At 39.0% G+C, this 21,952-nt stretch overlaps 1 protein-coding gene across 3 annotated transcripts in view; it reads left to right on the top strand.

Annotated features, from left to right (window-relative positions):
* Positions 1 to 21,952, top strand: part of STRN (striatin) — a 100,381-nt gene that overhangs the window by 58,574 nt on the left and 19,855 nt on the right. For 2 of the 3 annotated variants that reach the window (XR_014781288.1, XM_084793088.1), the window contains exons 7-18: positions 622 to 769; positions 2,754 to 2,864; positions 5,110 to 5,196; positions 5,631 to 5,774; positions 8,535 to 8,671; positions 11,674 to 11,849; positions 13,498 to 13,545; positions 14,744 to 14,865; positions 15,937 to 16,104; positions 17,728 to 17,868; positions 18,824 to 18,931; positions 21,838 to 21,924. Coding sequence is in view for 2 of the 3 variants with exons in the window: in XM_084793088.1 (XP_084649214.1) it covers positions 622 to 769; positions 2,754 to 2,864; positions 5,110 to 5,196; positions 5,631 to 5,774; positions 8,535 to 8,671; positions 11,674 to 11,849; positions 13,498 to 13,545; positions 14,744 to 14,865; positions 15,937 to 16,104; positions 17,728 to 17,868; positions 18,824 to 18,931; positions 21,838 to 21,924 (1,477 nt within the window). In the remaining variant the exon portion in view is untranslated. The remainder of the gene's footprint in view (positions 1 to 621; positions 770 to 2,753; positions 2,865 to 5,109; positions 5,197 to 5,630; positions 5,775 to 8,534; positions 8,672 to 11,673; positions 11,850 to 13,497; positions 13,546 to 14,743; positions 14,866 to 15,936; positions 16,105 to 17,727; positions 17,869 to 18,823; positions 18,932 to 21,837; positions 21,925 to 21,952) is intronic. The other variant, XM_084793089.1, reaches the window with a different exon arrangement.

Raw genomic sequence — 21,952 nt, 5'->3', positions numbered from 1 at the left:
TGGTGCATATCTCTGATCCCAGCGTTTTGGAGTGAGGAACAGCTCATTTTCAAGGCTCACCAGGGCTACATAGTGAGACAGGAAATAAAATAGAGCTGTTAGAGAAGTTTAGGACAGTGGAAGTAACGTAGGAGCCCTGCGCTGTTCTTTGGTTCCTGAGACATTCATTTCTTAGTTTGTAGTTGTGGTGGGCTTTGTGGGAGTATTTTGTAATTATGTTAAGGTGTCATGGCTCTATTCTAGAAACATTTTGCTGTTTATGGAATATCTGTTTGAGTTAGGTCAGAGTGTCTGCAGAGGCACACATCTAAGGAATGTGAGATTTAATTGTTCTCATAACAAAAGCATAACCTGTCTGTGATTTAAGTACAAATCTTACTTATCCAGCAATAGATTTTAAGTTTAAGTAAGCTATCATACCTTTGAACAACATTTAAATAACTGCTCTAAGATGCACATGCTCGTTTCTTAAAAACATTATGTGCTTTTCACTGAGTTAGGTATTGCAGCTCCTTAATAAGTTGTTTCTTTGCTTACTCAATTATAAAGGGATGCGTCTCTTTATTTAAATGCATAGAATTTGCTGATATCTTAATTTGATGTTTTCCCTCCCCCCATTAGATTGTTCGGAAAAAAGCATTGCCTGATACCAGTGAAGATCGAGACACAAAAGAAGCTCTGAAGGAGTTTGACTTTCTAGTCACCTCAGAGGAAGGAGACAGCGAGTCTAGAGGTGCAGGCGACGGGACAGACACCTGGACCCCATCAGGTCTGAGAAAACGTTCTGCCCTGAGGCCAGTGCCTGGACATGGTACACCCTTGTGTTGTCTAGGCTGTGTGAGCACCTGTCAGGCAGCTTGTGTAACTGTTACCTCCTGCCCCTCCTTCTTAATATGTACGGGATACAGTGTACTTAGACAAGTGGAACACGCAGTCTAGATTTTTGGGGGAAACTTGAGTATGCCTGCTGCCTGAGGAAGTGACAGAAGGCATCAGATCCCCTGGAGCTGGAGTTAGGAATTGTTGTGATCTACCCATGTGGTACTTACAATTAAACTCAGGTCCTCCGCAGAACAGTAGGTGCCTGTAACCACATAGTAAGACTCTGTCTCAAAAACCTTTTTAAAAATTTATAATTAAAACTCAAAGCACAGAACTTTGAGTCAGTTCAGAGAACTAGATTGATCATCTTTTGAGAGAAGGAGATTGGTTGATGGTCAGTCATTTGTGCTTGGGTCAAGAGCCTAGTGAGTGTGGAGCAGGTGAAATGAGACCGAGTGACCCACTGTGGCTGCTATATTGATGAGTGCCTTGAGACTCTAGGAAGGCTCAATTTTTCCTTTAAAATAAAATTATTCCAACATTTAAAAGCAGCCAAGTTTAATTTATTATTAAACCTTTAAGGCCAGCAGAATGGCTTAGCAGGTAAAGGTACTTGCTGCCAAACCTGACAACCCAAATTTGATCCCTGGAACCTACTTCTACAAGTTGTCGTCTGACCACACATGTGCTGTGGCTCTTGACTCTTGACACTCACAGTCTCTTTGTCTCTCTCTGAATCAATACAATTTTGAAAAGACGCTTTTTAAAGCCCTGGTAATGATTATCATTTTTTAAGTTGGCTAGTCCTTCTGGAAGAGTACGCTGTTCCTCCTGCTGACAGATGCTGTATCAGAGATCCAGCAGACACTTTTTAGACACTGGATTGAAACTTAAATTGCATTAAAAATAGATTTCTATTTTTAGTACTTCAGGTACTTCCAATGTTAATTCAACAAATAGACTGATCAAGTACATTCCATATATTAGGTCTTGTAGGTGAAGATCCCTGCTCTTGCAGCACTCGCTGTGGATCTAGCGTTAAGCCTTTCTTTTTCTTTTTTTGCTCTTGATAATTATCTTTTTAAAAATTTTTAATTTTGTTTTAATAATAAAGCAAAAACTAGCACATCTGGACAAGACAAACAGAAGGAAAAGAGCTCAAGAGAAGGCACAATAATCAGAGACCTACTCATTTGCACACTCAGGAATCCTATAAGAACACTAAACTGGAAGCCATAATATACACACAGAGGACCTGACGTAGACCTGTGCAGGCCCTGTGCTCGCTGCCTCAGTCTCTGTGAGTTCGTATGAGCTTTGATCATGCTGATTTAGAGGACTTTGTTTTCTTGGTGTCCTCCATCTCCTCCGGCTTTAAAACTCTTTCTGCCTCCTCCCCTGTGGGTTTCCTGAACACTAAGGGGAAGGTTTGATGGAGACATCTTATTTAGGGCTGAATGGTCCAAGGTCTCTCACTCTGCACATTGTCCGGCTCTGGGTCTCTGTGTTTGTTCCCATCTGCTACAGAAGAAGCTTCTCTGCTGGTGGCTGAGCAGCGCACCAATCTGCCTAGCCAGAGTGACCTGTCTTAAAAGTCTGGAAAAGACCATTTAAGATGATTTTGTGTAGTCTTTTAATAATAATCTTCTATCACTGTATATATACAATATAAAATATATTAAAAATAATTGTAACATGCTTGGATTTAATGCAATAAAAAAATATTTATTTTTTCTGTCTTTTTCAAAGGACATGTATTGAGAATTGATCTTTGTTAGGTGTAGCATTTTGTATGTCATATATCTGAGTATAAAAACGTTTTTGTTCTTTTGTTTTTGGTGAGTGATATGAAGAAAAAAATTATGTCTTTGAGATACTGATTTAGAATGTTCTGTTTATTGAAGAAAGATTGTTTGTCTCACTCTGTTTAGAAAAGGAAGATCAGTGTCTCATGCCTGAAGCCTGGAATGTGGACCAGGGAGTAATTACCAAACTGAAGGAGCAGTACAAAAAGGAGAGAAAGGGAAAGAAGGGGGTGAAGAGTAAGTGGAAAACATTGTATCTGTAAACTATGAATTCTGCATCTTTTACATCTCCCAAGTTTGTTTTTTCAATGTTTTCCTAAAACTACTTACTCTTTTCATTTCTGCTCCTGACCACTTTTCTTTTCACTGTCTCTCAGGGGTTGAAATTAAGTGGTTGCTGTTTGACTATGAACTTAAACAAACAAACAAACAAGAAATCACACATGAATATGTATTCCTAACACACATATAAAGCCTGTGAGAATGTCATTTGTGCACTGAGCATAGTGATGAGTACACGTGAAGGTCACAAGGATGCTTGTTTCCAGTGATACTTATAAATCTTGTTTAACTCAGTTTGCTAGCAGTCCACTAAAGTTATTGTTTATACTTTCTGATCTTGAGACAAAAAGAAGCTAATTTCTACCCCTGAATAGTCTGTGTTCACAACACACAATTCCTTTGCTCTCATCTCTATATGCTATACAGGGCACACAGTCAAACATAATTTAAAGAGTCTGTTTTCTAATGTAAATGTTTTGGCCAGTTCACTTTATAGCAATATCACCAATTACCTTTTTCCTCATTTCAATAAAATATGTTGCATATCAGAAACAAGCCAAAATGATTTTTTAGCCCTGTGGATCATATAACTCATTTTGCAAATGAAAAGTTTATCAATAGATCTAGTTAAGTGTGTAAGGAATATAAATCCCTTCAAAACTTTGATAAAACAGTACTAAACTGCTTTTTAGGCGCTATGGATATAGCTCAGTTTGTAGAGTGTTTTCCTAGTATGCATGCACAAAGCCTTGGGCTCATCCCTGGAAGTGTGTAAACTGGGTGTAGTGGCACCTATCAGTAATCTCAGTACTCTGGAGGTGGAGGGAGGAGGACCAGAAGTTCAAGGTCATATTTAGCTGGATAAGGAGTTGGATACCATCCCAGGATACGTGAGACCTGCTTTCAAACAAACAAACAAAAACACAAAGCATCTTTTTGGGAGAACAAGAGTAAACTACCTTCTTGTGCTTCTACTCACTGACATGATAAGTATGACTTTTCCTTTTCATGGCAATAGGAATTTCATCCTTTGAGATGTGAAAATAGTACAAAATAAGATTAAAATCTAAACTTAGTGTCAAATGTATTTATAAGTTGCAAAAGACTAGAAGGATACACTGTATTCCTTCCTTGCTTTTTAATTAAGGTAAAACATACTAAGACCCACCCTTCCTGAAGACATTGTTTTATAATCTGGTAGTTATCTTTAAAACACTTAAATATGTATTTAAAATCTTAGAATGTATAAGTTCTTAATTCAATGAAAAGTCTATATCCACTATTTATATTAGCACAATTTTAGCAATCACTGAAATCATTTAGTGTTATCTCAGAATAGATTAAGTCAGAATGAGAAAGGTCAACATTAAAACAAGATTTTCATTCTTTTACTCAAATATGCTAAAAACCTTTTAACTTAAAAAATACATTGAGACATGAATTGCCATGGCTTTTAGAACCAAGTCTGAGCCAGTTAAACTAAAATGTTGAGGGAAATTTGTATATCATACATTAGAAATATTTCAAGATATTTCTTTGGGTCATTATGTTCTAACATGAGAATCTTGGAATGTAAAGCTCTTTAAAATGAAGGTAGCCAAGACTTCTGTGACTCATCTATTCTCCCATTGTAGTTAGAATTTATCCCTTAAGATCTAAATCTGCACCATTTGACTGGAACAGTATTCCTATTAATAGCAGCAACTGGGATTCCCTGTGCCTGGGCATTAAGATCACATGTAAATATACAGCACACAGGCTTTTTAAGCGAAGAAGCGTTACTCTCTTGGGGAGAAATTTGAATGTCTTCCGCTGAAGATGAGGAGTGTAGATTAAGATCAACACATTTTGTTTATCATTTTCACTTGTCACTTTGTTAAAACAGTAGTATGAGGACAAGTGAAGATGTATTATAAGGAGAAAAATGAATTAAAGCTTTGAATTGGTGTACGAAACTAATTTATAAGCTAACAAAATACACTTTTTAATTGAGCTGTTACCATTGTAAACGTTTTTGATGTTTTTAATTGGTTTAGTGTAAGCATATCCAGTCAAATTGTGTAATCCAGTCATACTATCTTAAATTTTTTTTAGGTATTAGTTAAAATTGCTTAGAAACAGTTGTATTCTTTGCTGGTATAGGAAATACCATAATGGACTATGGGTAAGATTTTCCCATTCTTAATTAAACTTGTAACAGGAAAAACTACCGAAGATCTGTTTCAGCCTCTATCCTATATAAAACAGTCAAAACAGGGATGTGGGAGAATGAAGAGTCAAAGCCCAGGTAAGCAACCAGCAGGGCATGAGACTTCACTCTGGGTTCTGTGGCTTCAGGATGGAAGGCAGGGAGTGTGACGTCAGCAAGCAAGGCTATTTGTTCAGTTGCGTTCACATTTGGTTGTCTGTCTTCATTTAGAGCACTAGTCACTGGTTTCATTGTAGACAAGTATGACTATACATATTGAACAGGAAATTTTTTTCTATGTAGTGATTCCATTAGCTTAATTTACAAAGTATGTATTCAAATATAATTCTTTCCCAGAAATAATGAACTCTTAGCATTCGAAAACTTCAAAAATAACTACTCCTTATTGATCAATCTAGTTGGATATTTTATAGGTAAATGTTGACAGGTGAAAAAGTTTGTTGTACAGTTTTGATGAAATGAGTGATTCTGTTTTCTCTTTTTTTCTCCCCCCCACCTTTTTTTTTGGCTAGGGCCCAATAGGTCAAAACTACAAGATATGCTTGCTAACTTGAGAGATGTGGACGAGCTTCCCTCCTTGCAGCCATCGGTCGGTTCCCCTTCCAGACCCAGCAGCTCCAGGCTTCCTGAGCAGGAGCTCAGTAGGGCCGATGAAGGTGAGCAGCTGGGCCTAGAGCACCCAGTCTGCACACACCCCTTGCTAAGCCGCAGGGGAGGCTGACTCTCAACGTCAGGGGGCAAGAGCATAAATTTAAGAACCAACTCTTAGTTTCTGATTCATTCCCTGGCTCCATTGACAGCACAGTGGTAACAGGCCTACTGCATTCCGACACTGAGGAAATTGAGTCTACAAGTTGGTACTGCGGTTCATTTGGAAAGTTAGCATAAATTCTTAATTTGTCATTGATTAAAAAAAAAAATGAAGGGACATCAGACATGGTGACACATGCTTTAATCCTAGCACTCAGAGGCAGAGGAAACAAGTTCTCTGAGAGTTTGAGGCTAGCCAAGGGCTGCATAATGAGACCCTGTCTCAAAGCAACAACAACAAAATGGGGGGAAAGCCACCTGTTTTCATATTTTCTGCTTCTGGTTTTTACTTAATTTCTTTCTAGTTTAATATAAAATCATATATTGATGACTTTCAAGCTTAGCTTTATGTTATATTTGAAGTACAAGCCCTTTAAATTTTTTGGTTTCTAGTTTTTCACAGTGCAATTCTGTGTCATACAAATACAAAAAGGGTTGGAAATATCACTTGGTGATAGAACATTTACCTAACACACAGCTCAGTTCAACCCCAGCGCTGGGGTAGAGGAGTGAGTGGAGGAAAGGAAACACGGACAGACATGCCAAGAAAGGTGGGGTGGGCAAAGGGAAGACTGTTGGCTTGCATATTTAATTGCCTGTTACTAAAAATTCTTCACCCCGCTTTCAGGAAAAGCTTCTTTACTCTCGGTGTAGAATTTGAGTCCTTGTTAGTTCTCAAAAACTAATGAAGGGCAGCAACGTTTAGTTACCAAAAGCGCTGTAACCAATGTCTTAACTTGTGAGGACCCAGAGAACAAGATACCCACCACAGAGAGACATGATGTGCCTGTGGTTTTTTCTGGCTGCTGACTAGACCTGCCCAGAGCACTAGTTAGTACTAACCCACGCTGTGGTCAGTCCCAGGAGTCTTATTGTTTACAGGACAAGGTCATTTTTATTTCATGTATGAAAATGTTAGAAATGAAAAACAAAACAAAAGACACCTGCTGAATGCCTAGTCTCCTGGTTACACATGTGTTATTATTTGAAATTTTGGCCTGAAAATTCCTGTTTGGAGATTTTCTACTCTGCAAGCATCTAGCATTATTTGAACCCTTCAGATAATGTGCCACATTCTAGGTAAAGCTAGTTTTTGTTAGTACAATGCTCGTGCACGTGTGTGATAGCGGCTTAATTTGTGTTCCATTTTATTCAGACAGTGATTTTCTTTTTTCTGACAAAGATTTTGAGTTTCCATCACTGAGGCTAAAGGTGTGTGCCACCACACCCAGATACAACTATTGTTTTAAAAATAAATAACCAGTAATTAATAGTTTAACAAATACCTGTTATTAAACATGAGTAAATGCAACACTGAAAACAACTTTTAAGGCCACTGTACACTCAATACAGTTAACATGCTTTTTTAAAAAAGATAACATCCCTTTAGCAAATTCTTTGAAATATTAGTTCATCTTAATTATTTCTAATCAATGAAGCAATTTCCTCTGGCAAGACAAGCTTTAGTGCCTTGTTGCAGTAGTTTTTGTGGATAAATTTTTAGTTTAGCATTTTACTTTTCACTGGTTCTACATTGGTACTTGTTGAAAATACTGAACTGCTGTGTTCAGTTACAAAGTAAGAACATTCAAGTAGATTTCACAGTGAAACTCTTTAAAGCACAGTTAGCAGCTATTAAAGCTTTGAAACGGACTTTAAAATATCTTTTAATGAAATAAAACATGCGCACAAATGGAAACACTCATTGGGTCATCACAAATCGGAATTAGCCACTGACGATAATTGCCATCAGCCTCAGATCAAGAAATATAGAGTACTAAAGTCTAGCATACCATGTGGCCCTTTAACCGGTCACTTGTCTCACTCTAAGGGATAGTTCTGACTTCTATAACACTAATTTTTCTCAAATAGGCACATTGTACAGTTTTTATTTTGAAGTGTCTTTAGTATTCCATGTTGTATAATTGATTGATTTTACTTTGAATGAGATCAGCAGTGTTCAACATATAGCAAGAACCACTGAGTAACTCTTAGATGCTATTTGAGTAATTATCATGAAATTTTAAATAGAGAGAAACTAAATTTTTTTTTTTTTTTAAGTTTTTCAAGACAGGGTTTCTCTGTGTACCCCTGGCTGTCCTGGAATCACTCTGTAGACCAGGCTGGCCTCAAACTCACAGAGATCTGCCTGCCTCTGCCTCCAGAATGCTGGAATTGAAGGTGTATGCCACCACTGCCCCAGAAAGAAACTTACTTTTTGTCATACTATTTTCTATATAATGATAAAGGAAAAGATGGTAGATTACCAGAAACAAATCTGGTAATCTATTGTTCGATGGCAAATTATAGTTAGATGATGCTATTAGCAGAATAATATGTAAAAAAGAGTTTTTTGGTCATGGAATTTCACTATTTATAAAATCGCTTAACTGTAATGTAAGAGAGGCATAGCCTTTCAGGCCTATAATTCCAGCACTTAGGAGCCTGAGGCAATAGAATTGATTTCGTTCGGGACTAGCCTAAGCTCAAAAGCCAAAATAGAACAAATAAAAATGTGCATGTTCCTATAGCAGAAATGTAATGCAAGCATGTGAAACTAGTTGTGAACTATTTAGATGTGTAACTGGGATTTGTCTCCCTCTTAGTGGAAGCACTGACATTTCCTCCTTCTTCTGGGAAGTCATTTATCATGGGAGCAGATGAAGCCCTGGAAAGTGAACTGGGCCTTGGAGAATTAGCAGGCCTGACAGTGGCCAATGAAGCAGACTCACTAGCTTATGATGTAAGTAGCAGTTTTGTTTTTTATGCCATTACTGTTTGAGTTTATAGAAAAAGATGGCAGAGGTAAAACCTTTTCACAAGTATGACTCTTGGCTTAGCTTTAATTTCAAACTTTGCAAAGATGGATTTAAAAATAAACTAACATTTCCTAAATAGCCTGGAGATTAGAGTTAGAGGCTTTGCCTATTTTTGTGGGTCAGTATGACATGTACTGGTTTAGGTAGGAAGAGGAATTCTCTTTCCCTTGTGAACTGTGAGCCGTATTTTTCTTTAGACACTGCGATAAGCTGATGTCTTACTTGACTGCAGTTGTCCTCCCTCTTCCGTACACTGTCCAGAGTGGGCTCCCTGGGCAGCCGTACACTGTCCAGAACGGGCTCCCTGGGCAGCCGTACACTGTCCAGAGCGGGCTCCCTGGGCAGCCGTACACTGTCCAGAGTGGGCTCCCTGGGCAGCCGTACACTGTCCAGAGCGGGCTCCCTGGGCAGCCGTACACTGTCCAGAGCGGGCTCCCTGGGCAGCCGTACACTGTCCAGAGCGGGCTCCCTGGGCAGCCGTACACTGTCCAGAGCGGGCTCCCTGGGCAGCCGTACACTGTCCAGAGTGGGCTCCCTGGGCAGCCGTACACTGTCCAGAGTGGGCTCCCTGGGCAGCCGTACACTGTCCAGAGTGGGCTCCCTGGGCAGCCGTACACTGTCCAGAGTGGGCTCCCTGGGCAGCCGTACACTGTCCAGAGTGGGCTCCCTGGGCAGCCGTACACTGTCCAGAGCGGGCTCCCTGGGCAGCCGTACACTGTCCAGAGTGGGCTCCCTGGGCAGCCGTACACTGTCCAGAGCGGGCTCCCTGGGCAGCCGTACACTGTCCAGAGCGGGCTCCCTGGGCAGCCGTACACTGTCCAGAGCGGGCTCCCTGGGAAGCCTGGCTCCTCTTCGTGGCTGTGTGGTTACTTCTTTTTTCCTACATCTCCTTACAGCAGAGGTCATTCCGTTTACCCTGACTTAATGGCTAGAAGCAGCATTTCCCATTGCACACCTTTGTGCTCTACCTAAGCCAGGAAGCCTTATCTAGAAGCTGAAGGAACTTAGACTGCTTTCTAATGCAGACTCACTTTTTCCATCAAGAAAAATTAATGTTATGTGTTTAGCCTGTTTCCAAAGGTAGTTCTATGTTTTATTAACCATACCAGTAATCTGTTGCTATATGTTTTAAAAGTACAAAATGACCTCAGTGAAATTCTTGGAGGTTCTTTGTCTCATATTTCTTTGTCAGAGAATTTTTTTTTAACCTTGAATGTTCTGTTTGTATGTATTATGGTTTCCAGTTTTGGGGGATTTCCGTGTGGGAAACATGTATATCTCTATTTATTTATGTGCTTCTTGTACTTTTTTTTTTCCTTTTGGTTCTTTTCCCTCTGTTTTGTCACATTTTACTTGTTTTTGTTTCATCTTATTACTAGAAGTCTGTTTTCTAATGAGAGAGAGAAAGGGTGGGGATTCAGATAGGAGGGGAAGGAGGAGAGAATCTGGGAGGGATTGGAGAAGGGAACTAATCAACGTATTGTATGAAAAATATTTTTAATAAAAGAAAAATATTTTTAAAAGTACCATCTTCTAATCTCTCTGCACCAGAGTCTGTGGTTGCAGTCAAGATGTTGGGATTGGCTGTGTTCTCACTTGAAGACTTGACTTGTAGGAGACCAAGCTCTGTCAGAGTTGCTGGCAGGGTGTGGTTCAATGCTGGGCATTGGCTGGAGGCCTAAGGTCCCCTCCATGGTGTCTTTGCCATGGCTGCTAGTGTCCACTCTGAGTGCATGTGTAAAGAAAAAATGCAGCAGGGGTGTAGCTCAGTGAATTCCCTGGATTCTAAGTCTTCCTTCTCAGCCTCGAGTGTTGGGGTTGCAGGTGTGTGACACCATCATCAGCCATTTTAACATTTTCTATTTCCCGTTTATAAAGCTTATTGTCATCTTGGTGAAGGAAGTATTAAAAGTATCAAAAAAAGTTTTTTAAAAAGTGATCATAGCTTACATTAACAAGCTGTCTTAGTTAGGGTTTCTATTGCTAAGATGAAGCACGATGAGCAAAAGCAACTTGGGTAGAAAGGAGTTATTCCACTTGCAGTTGCACATCACAGTCTATCGTCGAAGGAAGTCAGTGCAGGAACTAGAGCAGAGTGTGTGGAGGGTGCTGCTTACTGGCGCTCACCCTGCTTTCCTAAAGCATGCAGGCCCACAGCCTAGGGGGGTATTGCCCACAGGCCAATCTGGTGGGAGCGTTTTCACTCTTGAGGTTCCCTCTTCCAAAATGACTCTAGCTTGTTGACAGAGTTAACACAAAAACAGCCAGGACACAAGCGTAAAGGAAAAACAAAACAAAAACCTTAGTTTTTCTACCCCAGATTGCTTTTTCTTTCTGTCTTACAGCTTGAATTGTGTTAGTTCTAATAATTACTCAAGCTTTCTGTCACTGTGACATACTAATATGAAGTAAGTAACATGTTAGGAACGAAGGCTTAGTTATGTTTCAGTCCATGGTGGTTTGGAACTGTGGTGAGATGCAAGCCTCAGAAAAAGCTACGTGCTTAATTTATGGTTTGGGGAAGCAAAGAGAGGAGAGACCTGGTTCCAGGTTCCGCTGTCTCCTAAGGGCAGAGCTTTCAGTGATGTCACTGTCTTGTGTAGGCTCTAACTGCTAAAGACTCCACCTCCTGGGAATGCCACATGCTGACCAACCCTTCAGTACGTGGCCTTTGGAGGACATTCAGGATTCAATCTAGCAACGAGAGAGATCTCTTTGGGATTACTAGTTACCTTCAGTTTAGATTGGGTCATGTTAACTGTTGTTTTATCATTTTATATTTCTTCAGTGAAAACTGCCACATATTGTTAATCTTGCTAATTAGTTTGGTTGTTTACTTTAGAAGTGTATTATTTTGAGAATTGCACAGTGTAATAGTTTAATAGCAAATCAGCTATCCCAACCTGATGCTTTGTCTCTTTAATAGATAGCAAATAACAAAGACGCCTTGAGGAAAACATGGAACCCTAAGTTTACGTTAAGAAGTCACTTTGATGGCATCCGAGCCCTTGCTTTCCACCCCATTGAGCCTGTTTTAATAACAGCATCAGAGGACCATACACTGAAAATGTGGAATCTGCAAAAAACAGCCCCAGCCAAAAAGTGAGAACATTCTCGACTCTTAACCTTTTTTTTTTTTTATAATTTTTGTTAAATTATTTATCAACAGAAAAAGACATATTTTAAAGTAATTTTCTATTACAGTTCCCAAATAACTCTTCTAGTTGTTTATTCTTTACCATTCATAGGTAAATCCTCAGACAGCTTAGTGCTAGGTCTGATATTTAGGAGGAATCTTTACCTGATGGTTCCCAAGGGTTTGTACCTGTGACTGCAGTCCTTACACTTAAATGTTACAGTGGCTATCTCATTTATGGAGCCCTTGTCTGCAGTGAATGTCCCTGTTCATGTAAAGAGGTATAAATAGGAACAGTTGGCATCATCAAACCTTTGACCTCACTCTGGCCCATTATTTACGAAGTTTGGGTTTAAAGAGAAGTAGTTAGGGCCTTCCTATGCTGGCCAGTTTTCCATACTGACCAGGTGTCTGACCCGAAGGACACTGTTCATTCTTGGCTTGGTACTGTGAGTGTTAGCAGGCACGATTTCCTATAAAGTGTGTCCTTAGCCCCTGAGCTAGACCAGGTCTTACTTGGTGAGGTCCTTCTGAAGCTCGCCTCCATTGGTCCATGCCTCCTCCAGGACCAGGGTCCGCCAGCCAGGACCCTTTTGTTGTGTTAGGTCCAAGAGTACAACTGACTGTGGCACAGGGTGTCCCAGAAGCTGTACTACTTGTAGAAGAAAATCTGCTGTGCAGTTTAAAAGACACCGGTAGCATCAGTGCTATAGTCATGCAGGATAATGCTGGATCAGGCTGTGCGGAATATGGATGGGGAATGCAGATGTGCTGTACCCTTGCCTGATTCTCAGCGCTTACTATGCTTGTTCCGGTTCCAGCTCAGACACATGAAGCTAAATGTAAATGTATGATTTAGGAAAAGAACAAAACAAATTAGTAAAAATATCTACACATGCAGACAACAGTAGCCTGGTTACCTCTGAGTTAAATGACTTGAGGAGAGAGAGATAAGGTACACCTACAGACCCCTGCAGCGTGATGCAGGAAATGGTGAGTTCTTGCCTTTACCCAGTGTCTGTGAGGCAATGACATATACTCAGCTTCCATTTCTTACTTGGGCAGTTTCTGCAAAATGAAATATAGATGTTTTAACCTTCATGAAAACACAGGGAAGCTAAAGTACCATTGGCTAAAATGTGCTAGTTCTGGCTTTGGTTTTTTGTTTTGTTTTGTTTTGTTTTTAATTCAGATTCTCATGTATTTAGTGTTGAATATTTGATACTATGTGGATTTTCTGTTTTACTTTAAATATAGGATAATCCGAAATTCTGAAATAATAAAAACTTCCCTGAGTTAGTCAATTAATGGTATAACTGGAAATCACATTCAGAAATAACGCCTCACAACCCGTGGTCTCTTATGAGTGATGCTCTCCCACTAATGGATGGATTACACAGTGTGAGACAGCTGTGTAACAATGTGCCCTACTACAGTAGTGGTTTGTTGATGCCACTAAGGTGTGACTGCCATTAGGTGAGCCTCTGTATCCATCTGAGGCTTAGGATGTTACACCAGGAGTCTGCTTCTGACCATGGTACTGTAACATAGTTAGTACTGCTGTTCACTACTGACCTGTGCAACACTTACAGCCATCTTCTTTCTGTGATTTAGGAGTACTTCTCTAGATGTGGAGCCTATCTATACATTCAGGGCTCACAAGTAAGTATGTGATTCTTTTTTTATCTTAAGCCAGCATCTTTATAACACAGTTTGATTGGCACATCGTACATTCTTTCACTTACATATTTTAATACAGTTTTTCTGTTCAGTAGTGGTGGGTTTTTTTATGTAAATGTGAAAGAACCTGGCAGATAACATAAATACCAAATAGGGATCCTGGTATTATTAACTGCTGTCAAAGCATTTAAGTTTCTTAGAAATGCTCGCATTTGGGGCTGAAGAGATGCTTCAGCAGTTAAGTAAGTGTGCTTGCTGCTTCTACAGAACACTGGAGTTATTTCCCAGGACCCATGTGAGGGAGTTCACAACAGCCTGCCACTCCAGCTCATTAGGCCTCTGTGGGCACCTGTGCAGAGATAATATATACCCACACATACAGTTAAAAGTAAAATAATTTTGGTTTATTTTGTTTGGTTTTGGTTTTTGAGATAGGATTTCTCTGTATAGCCTTGGCTGCCTTGGACTTGCTTTGTAGATCAGGCTGGCCTCAAACTCACAGAGATTCATCTGCCTCTGTCTCCTGAGTTCTGGGATTACAAGCATGCACCGCCGTGCCAGGCTGTAAAATAATTTTTTAATTCCTGTAAAAGGAATTCTCACATTTTTTCTTCCCTTAACATAGCCTATATAAAAATTACTCAAAGTCTGGGGATATAGCTTAAAGGCATGACGGGCATGAGACCATGGTAATCACGTATTTTCTTGTTTTCCCTTATGTACAAGCAGCATGTCTTTACATGATTTGTCATAGAGATTGATATACTTCTTATGTAAAGGGTGAGAAAGTAAATATTTTTCAGGTTTATATTCTCTGCTGGACTTTTTCTGCCCTCATTTGGCTTTTGGTTTGGCTAGGGATTGAACTCAGTGCCCTGATTCTTGTAACATATTCTTGTTATTGTGTGTGCTGTTATTTTAAGCTTTAAAAATATAGGAAGCATTCTTAGCTTTAGGACTACTAGGTGAATAGCCTCCAGGCCATAATTTACTAACCTTTGGTTTAGCAAAGAAAGGAAATGAATAGTACATCCATTGTAGTTTTAGTCACGCTTAAAAGCTGGAAAGTAGAAAGGCATTTGAGTAATTAGATATTCTAAATGTTTGTAAGTCATATAGTAGAGTTAATGTTTGAGAACAGCAATTTACTTAATGCCGATGAATTTGTTTGGTGTCCCAGAGGTCCAGTGCTGTGCGTGGTGATGAGCAGCAATGGTGAGCAGTGTTACAGTGGTGGCACTGATGGGCTGATCCAGAGCTGGAGCACCACCAATCCCAACGTCGATCCTTACGATTCTTATGGTATGTGGTTCACCAAAGTTTTGAGATGATCTTTAAAAATGTTTTTCATACTTTAAGGATAATATTATGTATTTTAAAAATTAGTAAAGAAAAGCATGCCTTATTCAGAAGGACTCATATATAAATGCAGGAACCAGCTACATAATGCTAAAAGTAAAAGCATGCTTTTGAGAAAAGAGTCCTTTTGGACAAGAATACTGGTTTGCTTGATGCTTGCTTTCTTCATGTTAGACATCTGTCTAGTACTTAAAACACTGTAACTCATCTTTAGTCATGTTTCATTACTGTTTTTGACAAACAACTTTGAAGATAAATGAATGCTGACATTATTTCCTTGGTCAGTTACTGGAGGAAAATAGAAGCTAATTAGTTTTAAAGCCCATGCCTCTAAAATATTTATTATAAAGGGTCTTGAAGGTTAACGAATGCCCTTTGGCTAGGTTTAGTGATGTTTGCCTGAAATCCTGAGCTTGGCAGTGTGAAGCAGGAGAATGGCTGTGAATTTAGACTAGCCTGTCTGAGTTCCAGAATCAGACCCAGTCTCTCTGTCCTTCCTCCACCCTCACTACACATACATGTGCGCATTCGTGCATGCATGGATGCACACGGGCCCTTTGGTCTTAAGAGCAGTGTAATATCATATGTCATGAGTCCATATCATACTGCGTCTCTAGATGGTGCCAAAACTTCTCTTGCAAAAATCTTTTGAAATTGGCTGCTTTAGTTTTAACACAGATTATTTAACATGTCATGTTTGTCATTAAAACCATTTCAATTTCACTACCAGTAAGCATAAAGTCAGCAAGCAAAATGCTCTTCTTCTACTTATTTAATAAGCATTAACATAGTTTTCTTTAAAAACAAAGTTGTGCTTCTTAATTCTAATTTAGAATTTTCAAACTCTTATCTTTGTATATTTTGAAAATTGTAATTATGAAAGCATTTCAGAAGAATAATGGAACCGAGGACAATTGTATTATGCAGTTTCCAGATGCTCTATTCTGTTTGCAGTAGAACCTACACGCCTTTACAATTTCCCTTCTTGGTTTTGCACTTTGTTGCCTTACACAGATCCTTCTGTTCTAAGAGGCCCTCTGCTGGGCCACACGGATGCAGTGTGGGGCCTGGCCTACAGTGCGGCACACCAGCGGCTGCTGTCCTGCTCAGCAGATGGCACTCTTCGTTTATGGAACACAACCGAGGTTGCTCCAGCACTGAGTGTGTTTAATGATAACCAAGGTACACTCCTTAAAAGTAAAATTTCCAGATCTGGTATAGAACATCCTATTCTGAAAAAGCATACAATTAAACGACTATATAAGCTCCTGACTATATAAATTTCTGGGTTTTTTTTTTTTTAAGGAATAACAGTATTTTTGTTTGAAATTTCAACATGTGTATGTGTGTATATGTATGTGTATGTGTGTATATATATATTTTTTTTTAAACATAGCATTTGATGAGAAAATGGTGTTAAAATTTTAAAAATTGAGATATGTATTTCAGTGAAAACTTCAGATGTTAAGGATGTGTTCTGACACACCTGGTGAGCTGTAGTCCTGTAGCTGACACAGCTTTGGAGTTAGACCATTTCTTCCCTTAGTAGATACTACTTAGGTTGTTCCAATGTGAGGCTGTTAGGAGTAATTTATTATGAACATTCATAAATTTTCATTGTGGGTAGTAGAGATCTCACAGTAGAATTGTAGAGTTTTAGGGAAGGTGTTTGCTATTGACTTGTCATGAGAAATAACTAGCGTTTTTCCTGAAGTGCTCATGGCACTTGGCAGCCTGGGCTGCAGCATGTGCAAGGTCCATTTGCCCTGCATTTTCATTCACTTTTGATGTCATTCTGGCTCCTTTTTGCCTTTCTTGGGCATGTGGCAGTATTTCACCAGTTTTCCTGCTGGATCCTTTGGTGGCTCATTTGGTTGAGTACTTATAGTGTCTGTTGCTGTTCACTTACTGTCTAATCCTAGGTCTTTGGCCATATATTCAGTTTTCAGTTATTGCCTTGCTTTAGTTAGATGTTGAACCAAATGAAACAGATTATTATATTTTTATATTTAACCTACGTGTTTTTCTTATGGCAGTACCTTACTATATAGCCCAGGCTTGCCATGAATTTGTTGTATAGTCCAGGCTGACCGCAAATTAATAATCATTGGGCCTCAACTTCCAAAGGGCTTGGATTTTAGGCATATGTTACTTAACACACTGGCTTTATCATTCTGTTTTTGCTATAAATGAGTTCCGGGTTTAGTCCCTTGATAATTCTGTTTTGTATTTGTGTAGTGATTTACATACTAGGCAAACATCCTAGCACTGCATTATACTTCTAGCCACAGAAGACCTTGGTTCTTCAGCAAAGGATATACAAATATCTGCAGTTGTCATAACTTGGATTTAGACTTTGAAGATTTAACTCCATGCTAGGAAAGCATGGTACTTCTGAGCTGCACCTTATCCCAGGATGGATTTGCTGTCATTGTTTTCTTTTCTTCAAGATAGATTTTTAAAATACTGAGTTCCCACTGTGTTACTCTATGCCTGAAATTGAAGTAGAAGCTATAAAACTTACCAGTCCATATGCTTTCATTCTCTTTATAAATAACTTTGCCTTCCATGAGTGTATTAGCAGAATAATGGGTAGAAAACATTTAACAGGTAAGGATAATAAAATAGACTAAGGCTGCAAGTTACGAAAGAAGCACTCTTAACTGAAAGGTTATAGGGATAACTTTTGTTCAAATGATAAGCCTTATTCACTTAACTAAAACTTTGATTTGCTTGCTGCGTTTTGAGCACTTTGCCAAGCAGACCTTTTAATTGTCATTCTCTATGAATATTTCTGACGCTTAGAACTAGGAATTCCTGCTTCTGTGGATCTAGTGAGCAGTGACCCAAGCCATATGGTAGCATCGTTCAGCAAGGGATATACAAGCATCTTTAACATGGAAACACAACAGCGAATTCTCACATTAGAATCCAATCTAGATTCAGGTATGTATACCAAGTTTTAAAAGTCTCTGTATTCTTAATCAAAAGTATAACTGCCAGAGTCACTATGAAGAATGCTTGAATTATAATGTGTCGCTACCCAAACCTGAAAACACATTTGCTTTAAAAAGGTTTTTTAAACTTCAACATAGTCTAGCAACCAAAACAAAACAAACAATAGAAAGACTGCACAAAAAGAACTTACTCCACATGTCCAGGTGGCATTTTCTGTTGTATATAGAGAGAACAAACTGGGTGTAGTAATTAATCTCTTTGAAAACTCTTAAATAGTACACAGTTATTAGCATGAAATCTGGTGGGATGCAAGATGACTTTTTTCTATTACGATGTGAAGAAGGAACCAAGGCATGATACGAAGGCCCGAGCCCTCCCTTCGTGCTTATGTTTGATCACAACTGTAGAAACACAGCTTCATGTGCAGAAGGAACTGAGGTTTAACTTTGAAGATTGCTTGTATCCAAATGACAGAACGTTTTTCGGTGGTGGTGTTTGTTTTTGTTTTGGCTGGCCTGGAACTCTCTACGTAGACGAGGCAGGCTGAACTCACAGAGACCCACATGCTCCTGCCTCCCAAGTGCTGGAGTTAAAGGTGTGCGCCATCACACGTGGCTGATAGAACTTTATTAGGGTAGCAAACAATCACAGAACGTGGAGACTTGCTGGCACCAGTGTCTAGTGGTATCCATGCCCAGCATGGTGGAGAAGGAGCTTCTGACTTTTGATTACCTGGAGATGCACGACAGGGTTTAGCTCAGGCAACACCCATTTTACAACGCTGAAGCTGGAGAAGTAATTGGAGAATAATTGACCCACAGCCAGACTAAAGTTGCATTGTTTATTTTTTTTCCTGCCTGTTTAGGTATTTATACCCCTCTGATATGAAAAAAAAAAAGTTACTGTGACTAATTTGTATTGATTTTTAATTTTTCTTTTTTAGCAGCCAATTCTTCGTGCCAAATAAACAGAGTCATCAGTCACCCCACTCTTCCCATCAGCATCACCGCTCATGAAGACAGGCACATCAAATTCTACGATAACAATACAGGTAAGGAATTACTGAGGACTGAGTTCTGCAGAAGCAAAACCAGCACCAGCAACAAGAAACTAAAACAGCAGCAAACCTCTACAAAAAGTACGCTAATTGTGGTGTCTAATAGTAGCTTTATAGGAGTAGGAGTGGAGTAGGCACTGAAACACTTTCCCCATTCTGTTTCTGTTCATTTGCTAAGACTGTATTAGACAATATGGAATGGTTTTAGTTTGTTTAGTACTTAAGATATTGCAGAAAATAAAGTATTAATTTTATTTTTAAGAGCCTGTAATTATTATAGTGGTTTTATTTAACCTGCTATCAAACAATAAAAAACACAGGCACCTGATATATTTTAGATAAGCATTATTTTACCTGGGGCTGGGCAGATATTAACCCCCTAAACTACCTCCTTACCACCTAGCCCCACATCCCATGCCATTTCCTTAATCATTCCTATCTGGGCTGCTTCTCATCCATAATTCCATAAATACTTGCTTATGCTTTTCATCTGGGCTGTTTCTCTGCAACACTGTCAACCCAGCCATGTGGTTCTCTCCATGTTAGCCCATGGTGGTCTCGCTTCCTTCCTCTCTCCTCCTCTTCCCATGATCCTTGACTTTCTCTAAGGGCGTGAACTTTGGCCAGCCTACCTAACTTCTGCCCTGTCCAGATGTGTAGGCAGCTTCGTTTAGTCAGTCGGGGATAATTGGGGAACATGGGTACAGGAGATGACGATCCACATTTATAACAGTGCCATGGCAGGGCAGTAACCAGACCTCAGGGCACTGAAATCAGCATCTAAAAACACAGTGCACAAGACCCTTCTCCAACATTCCCCCATTTTAATTCAATAAAAGACTGTGTGTGATATTATATAGAGCAACCATGAAACCATCATGAAAACCATACATAAAAGTTGCATGCATAGCTTTTATATATTAGCAATTAGGAGAAAATACTATCGATCCTGTCTTGGTGAATGTAAAGCTCTGAACTTAAATCAGTTTCTGTCATATATTGTATCTATCAAGCTAAAAACATCTATCTAGACCTTAAAACATCTTCTTAACTCCTAAACAGTTAAGCTTGATTTTAAAACTATAACTGTCTAGTCTTCAACCCCATTAGAGACTTGACAAGGAATAAATTTATTACCTGAGTAAGCAGGAAGTATAGGCCAGCAGCTTCCAAAATAAAAATAAATATGACAGAGACAGTTCACTGCCTGGACAGTCACCCAAAATCTCTATAATGTTAGAGCATCTTCTTCAGCCATCTGGCCCAGTATATCCGACAGACATATCTGTGAGGCAGGAACTATTAAGGACTTGCTTACCCTGTCTCCGCCAAGCTAGGTAGTCAGCTCAGCCTACGTCCAAGTTTTATCCATTTTTGGACAGCACATAGTCTACAGAGAAGGTAGGGACATTACTTTTGCCCATTGGCTAGCTTGCTGTATTTAAAGCCATCTCCTAATAGAGGTTCTTCAGTGCCCATTATCTTTGAAGTAGGCTGAGGGTATTGTGCAGAGCTGATATGTTTCCTTGTCAGAGTCCTTGAAATCATAAGAACATCTTTAAATGCCATATTCTATAGGTCTCTGAGGCTTTTGAAGACCACCTGTTTAATTGTGCATATCATTAGCTATGTATATTACATCTGAATAGGCAAAAACATAGCTTGTTTTTAGATATTTACTATCTGTTTAGCCTAGGAAACATCTTTCTTTCTTTTGTTCTTTCTTTCTTTTATTTTTTCCAAGACAGGGTTTCTCTATGTAGTCTTGGCTATCCTGGACTCGCTTTGTAGACCACGCTGGCCTTAAACTCAAAGAGATCCATCTGCCTCCTGAGTGCTGGGATTAAACTAGACTAGTTATCTGACATGACCATGAGTTTGATCAATTTATTATTAACTTGCATTACTTAATTATCCTAAACAGTTTGTAATCACAGCTTTTTAAAGGACTGGAAGTAAACCTTGTATTTATAAGTGAGTTGTATGAGTACAGTACCTCATACCAGAATAGAAATGTGTGTGTGTGTGTGTGTGTGTGTGTGTGTGTGTGTGTGTGTGTGTAAAACAAAATAACCTTAATATGTATCAATATACCAAAATTTATACCAATGATAACCTTAAATCTGTATCAATATATAATAATCTATAACAATGTAAACAAAATAATAAAGCTCTAAATTGAAATATAAATTCATTAATCTACTTTTTAATCTTATTATTCCTGTAAGATACTTCTATATTCCCCCTCTTTCTTTTCAACCCCTTTCTCCTTACCTAAGAAATCAAGAAAGATAGAGAAAAGAAAAAGAGAGAAATCCCTAGTCTAAGTTTGTATACCTTGTTTTTTCAGTGGACTGCATTTCACCAGTCTGTGGAAATGTGCAGAGCTAAATTGGGAAGGAAGAACTTTGTATGAGCAGCCATATTTCTTGGCTATCTGCTGTCTTAATATATTCATTTGTGGTTGTATTTAGTTGCTAGCAATTTTATCTTCTAAATTATATTCTGTGTGTTATTCCCACCAAACCCTGACCATGCTTTCTTTCTCTTCTTTCTCTCTTTGAATTTGAACTTTCTGTCTTCAGAAGCCCATGTAGTTTGTCTATAACTAAAGGGTACACAAGTTTAGTGATATCTAACTAGTAATTAGTGAACATGTAAATCTCACTGAGTTTATTGTGGCTTAAAAGATGGTCTCATCTGAAATTTAAGCTGTTTTACTTCTTTTTATTAATATGACCAAACACAAGAGGGGAGCTGTGTTGTTTGAATTGATGGAAAAAGTTGATCCAAGATGTACACAGAAGGAACGACTGAGGAGACCAGGGTGGTATACAAGTTGGCATGTGATTAAGCTGAAGCAAATCATCAATAAAGAGTAACAATTTTTCTTTCCAAAGGCAAACTGATCCACTCGATGGTAGCCCACTTAGAAGCTGTTACAAGTTTGGCGGTCGATCCCAATGGCCTGTACTTGATGTCTGGCAGTAAGTACATTCACTATGGATTATTTAT

This window comes from Acomys minous, assembly GCF_964271855.1.
Source record: "Acomys minous genome assembly, chromosome: 8".
NCBI classification, from domain to species: Eukaryota; Metazoa; Chordata; class Mammalia; order Rodentia; family Muridae; genus Acomys; species Acomys minous.
This window is presented reverse-complemented; position numbering and strand designations above follow the sequence as displayed.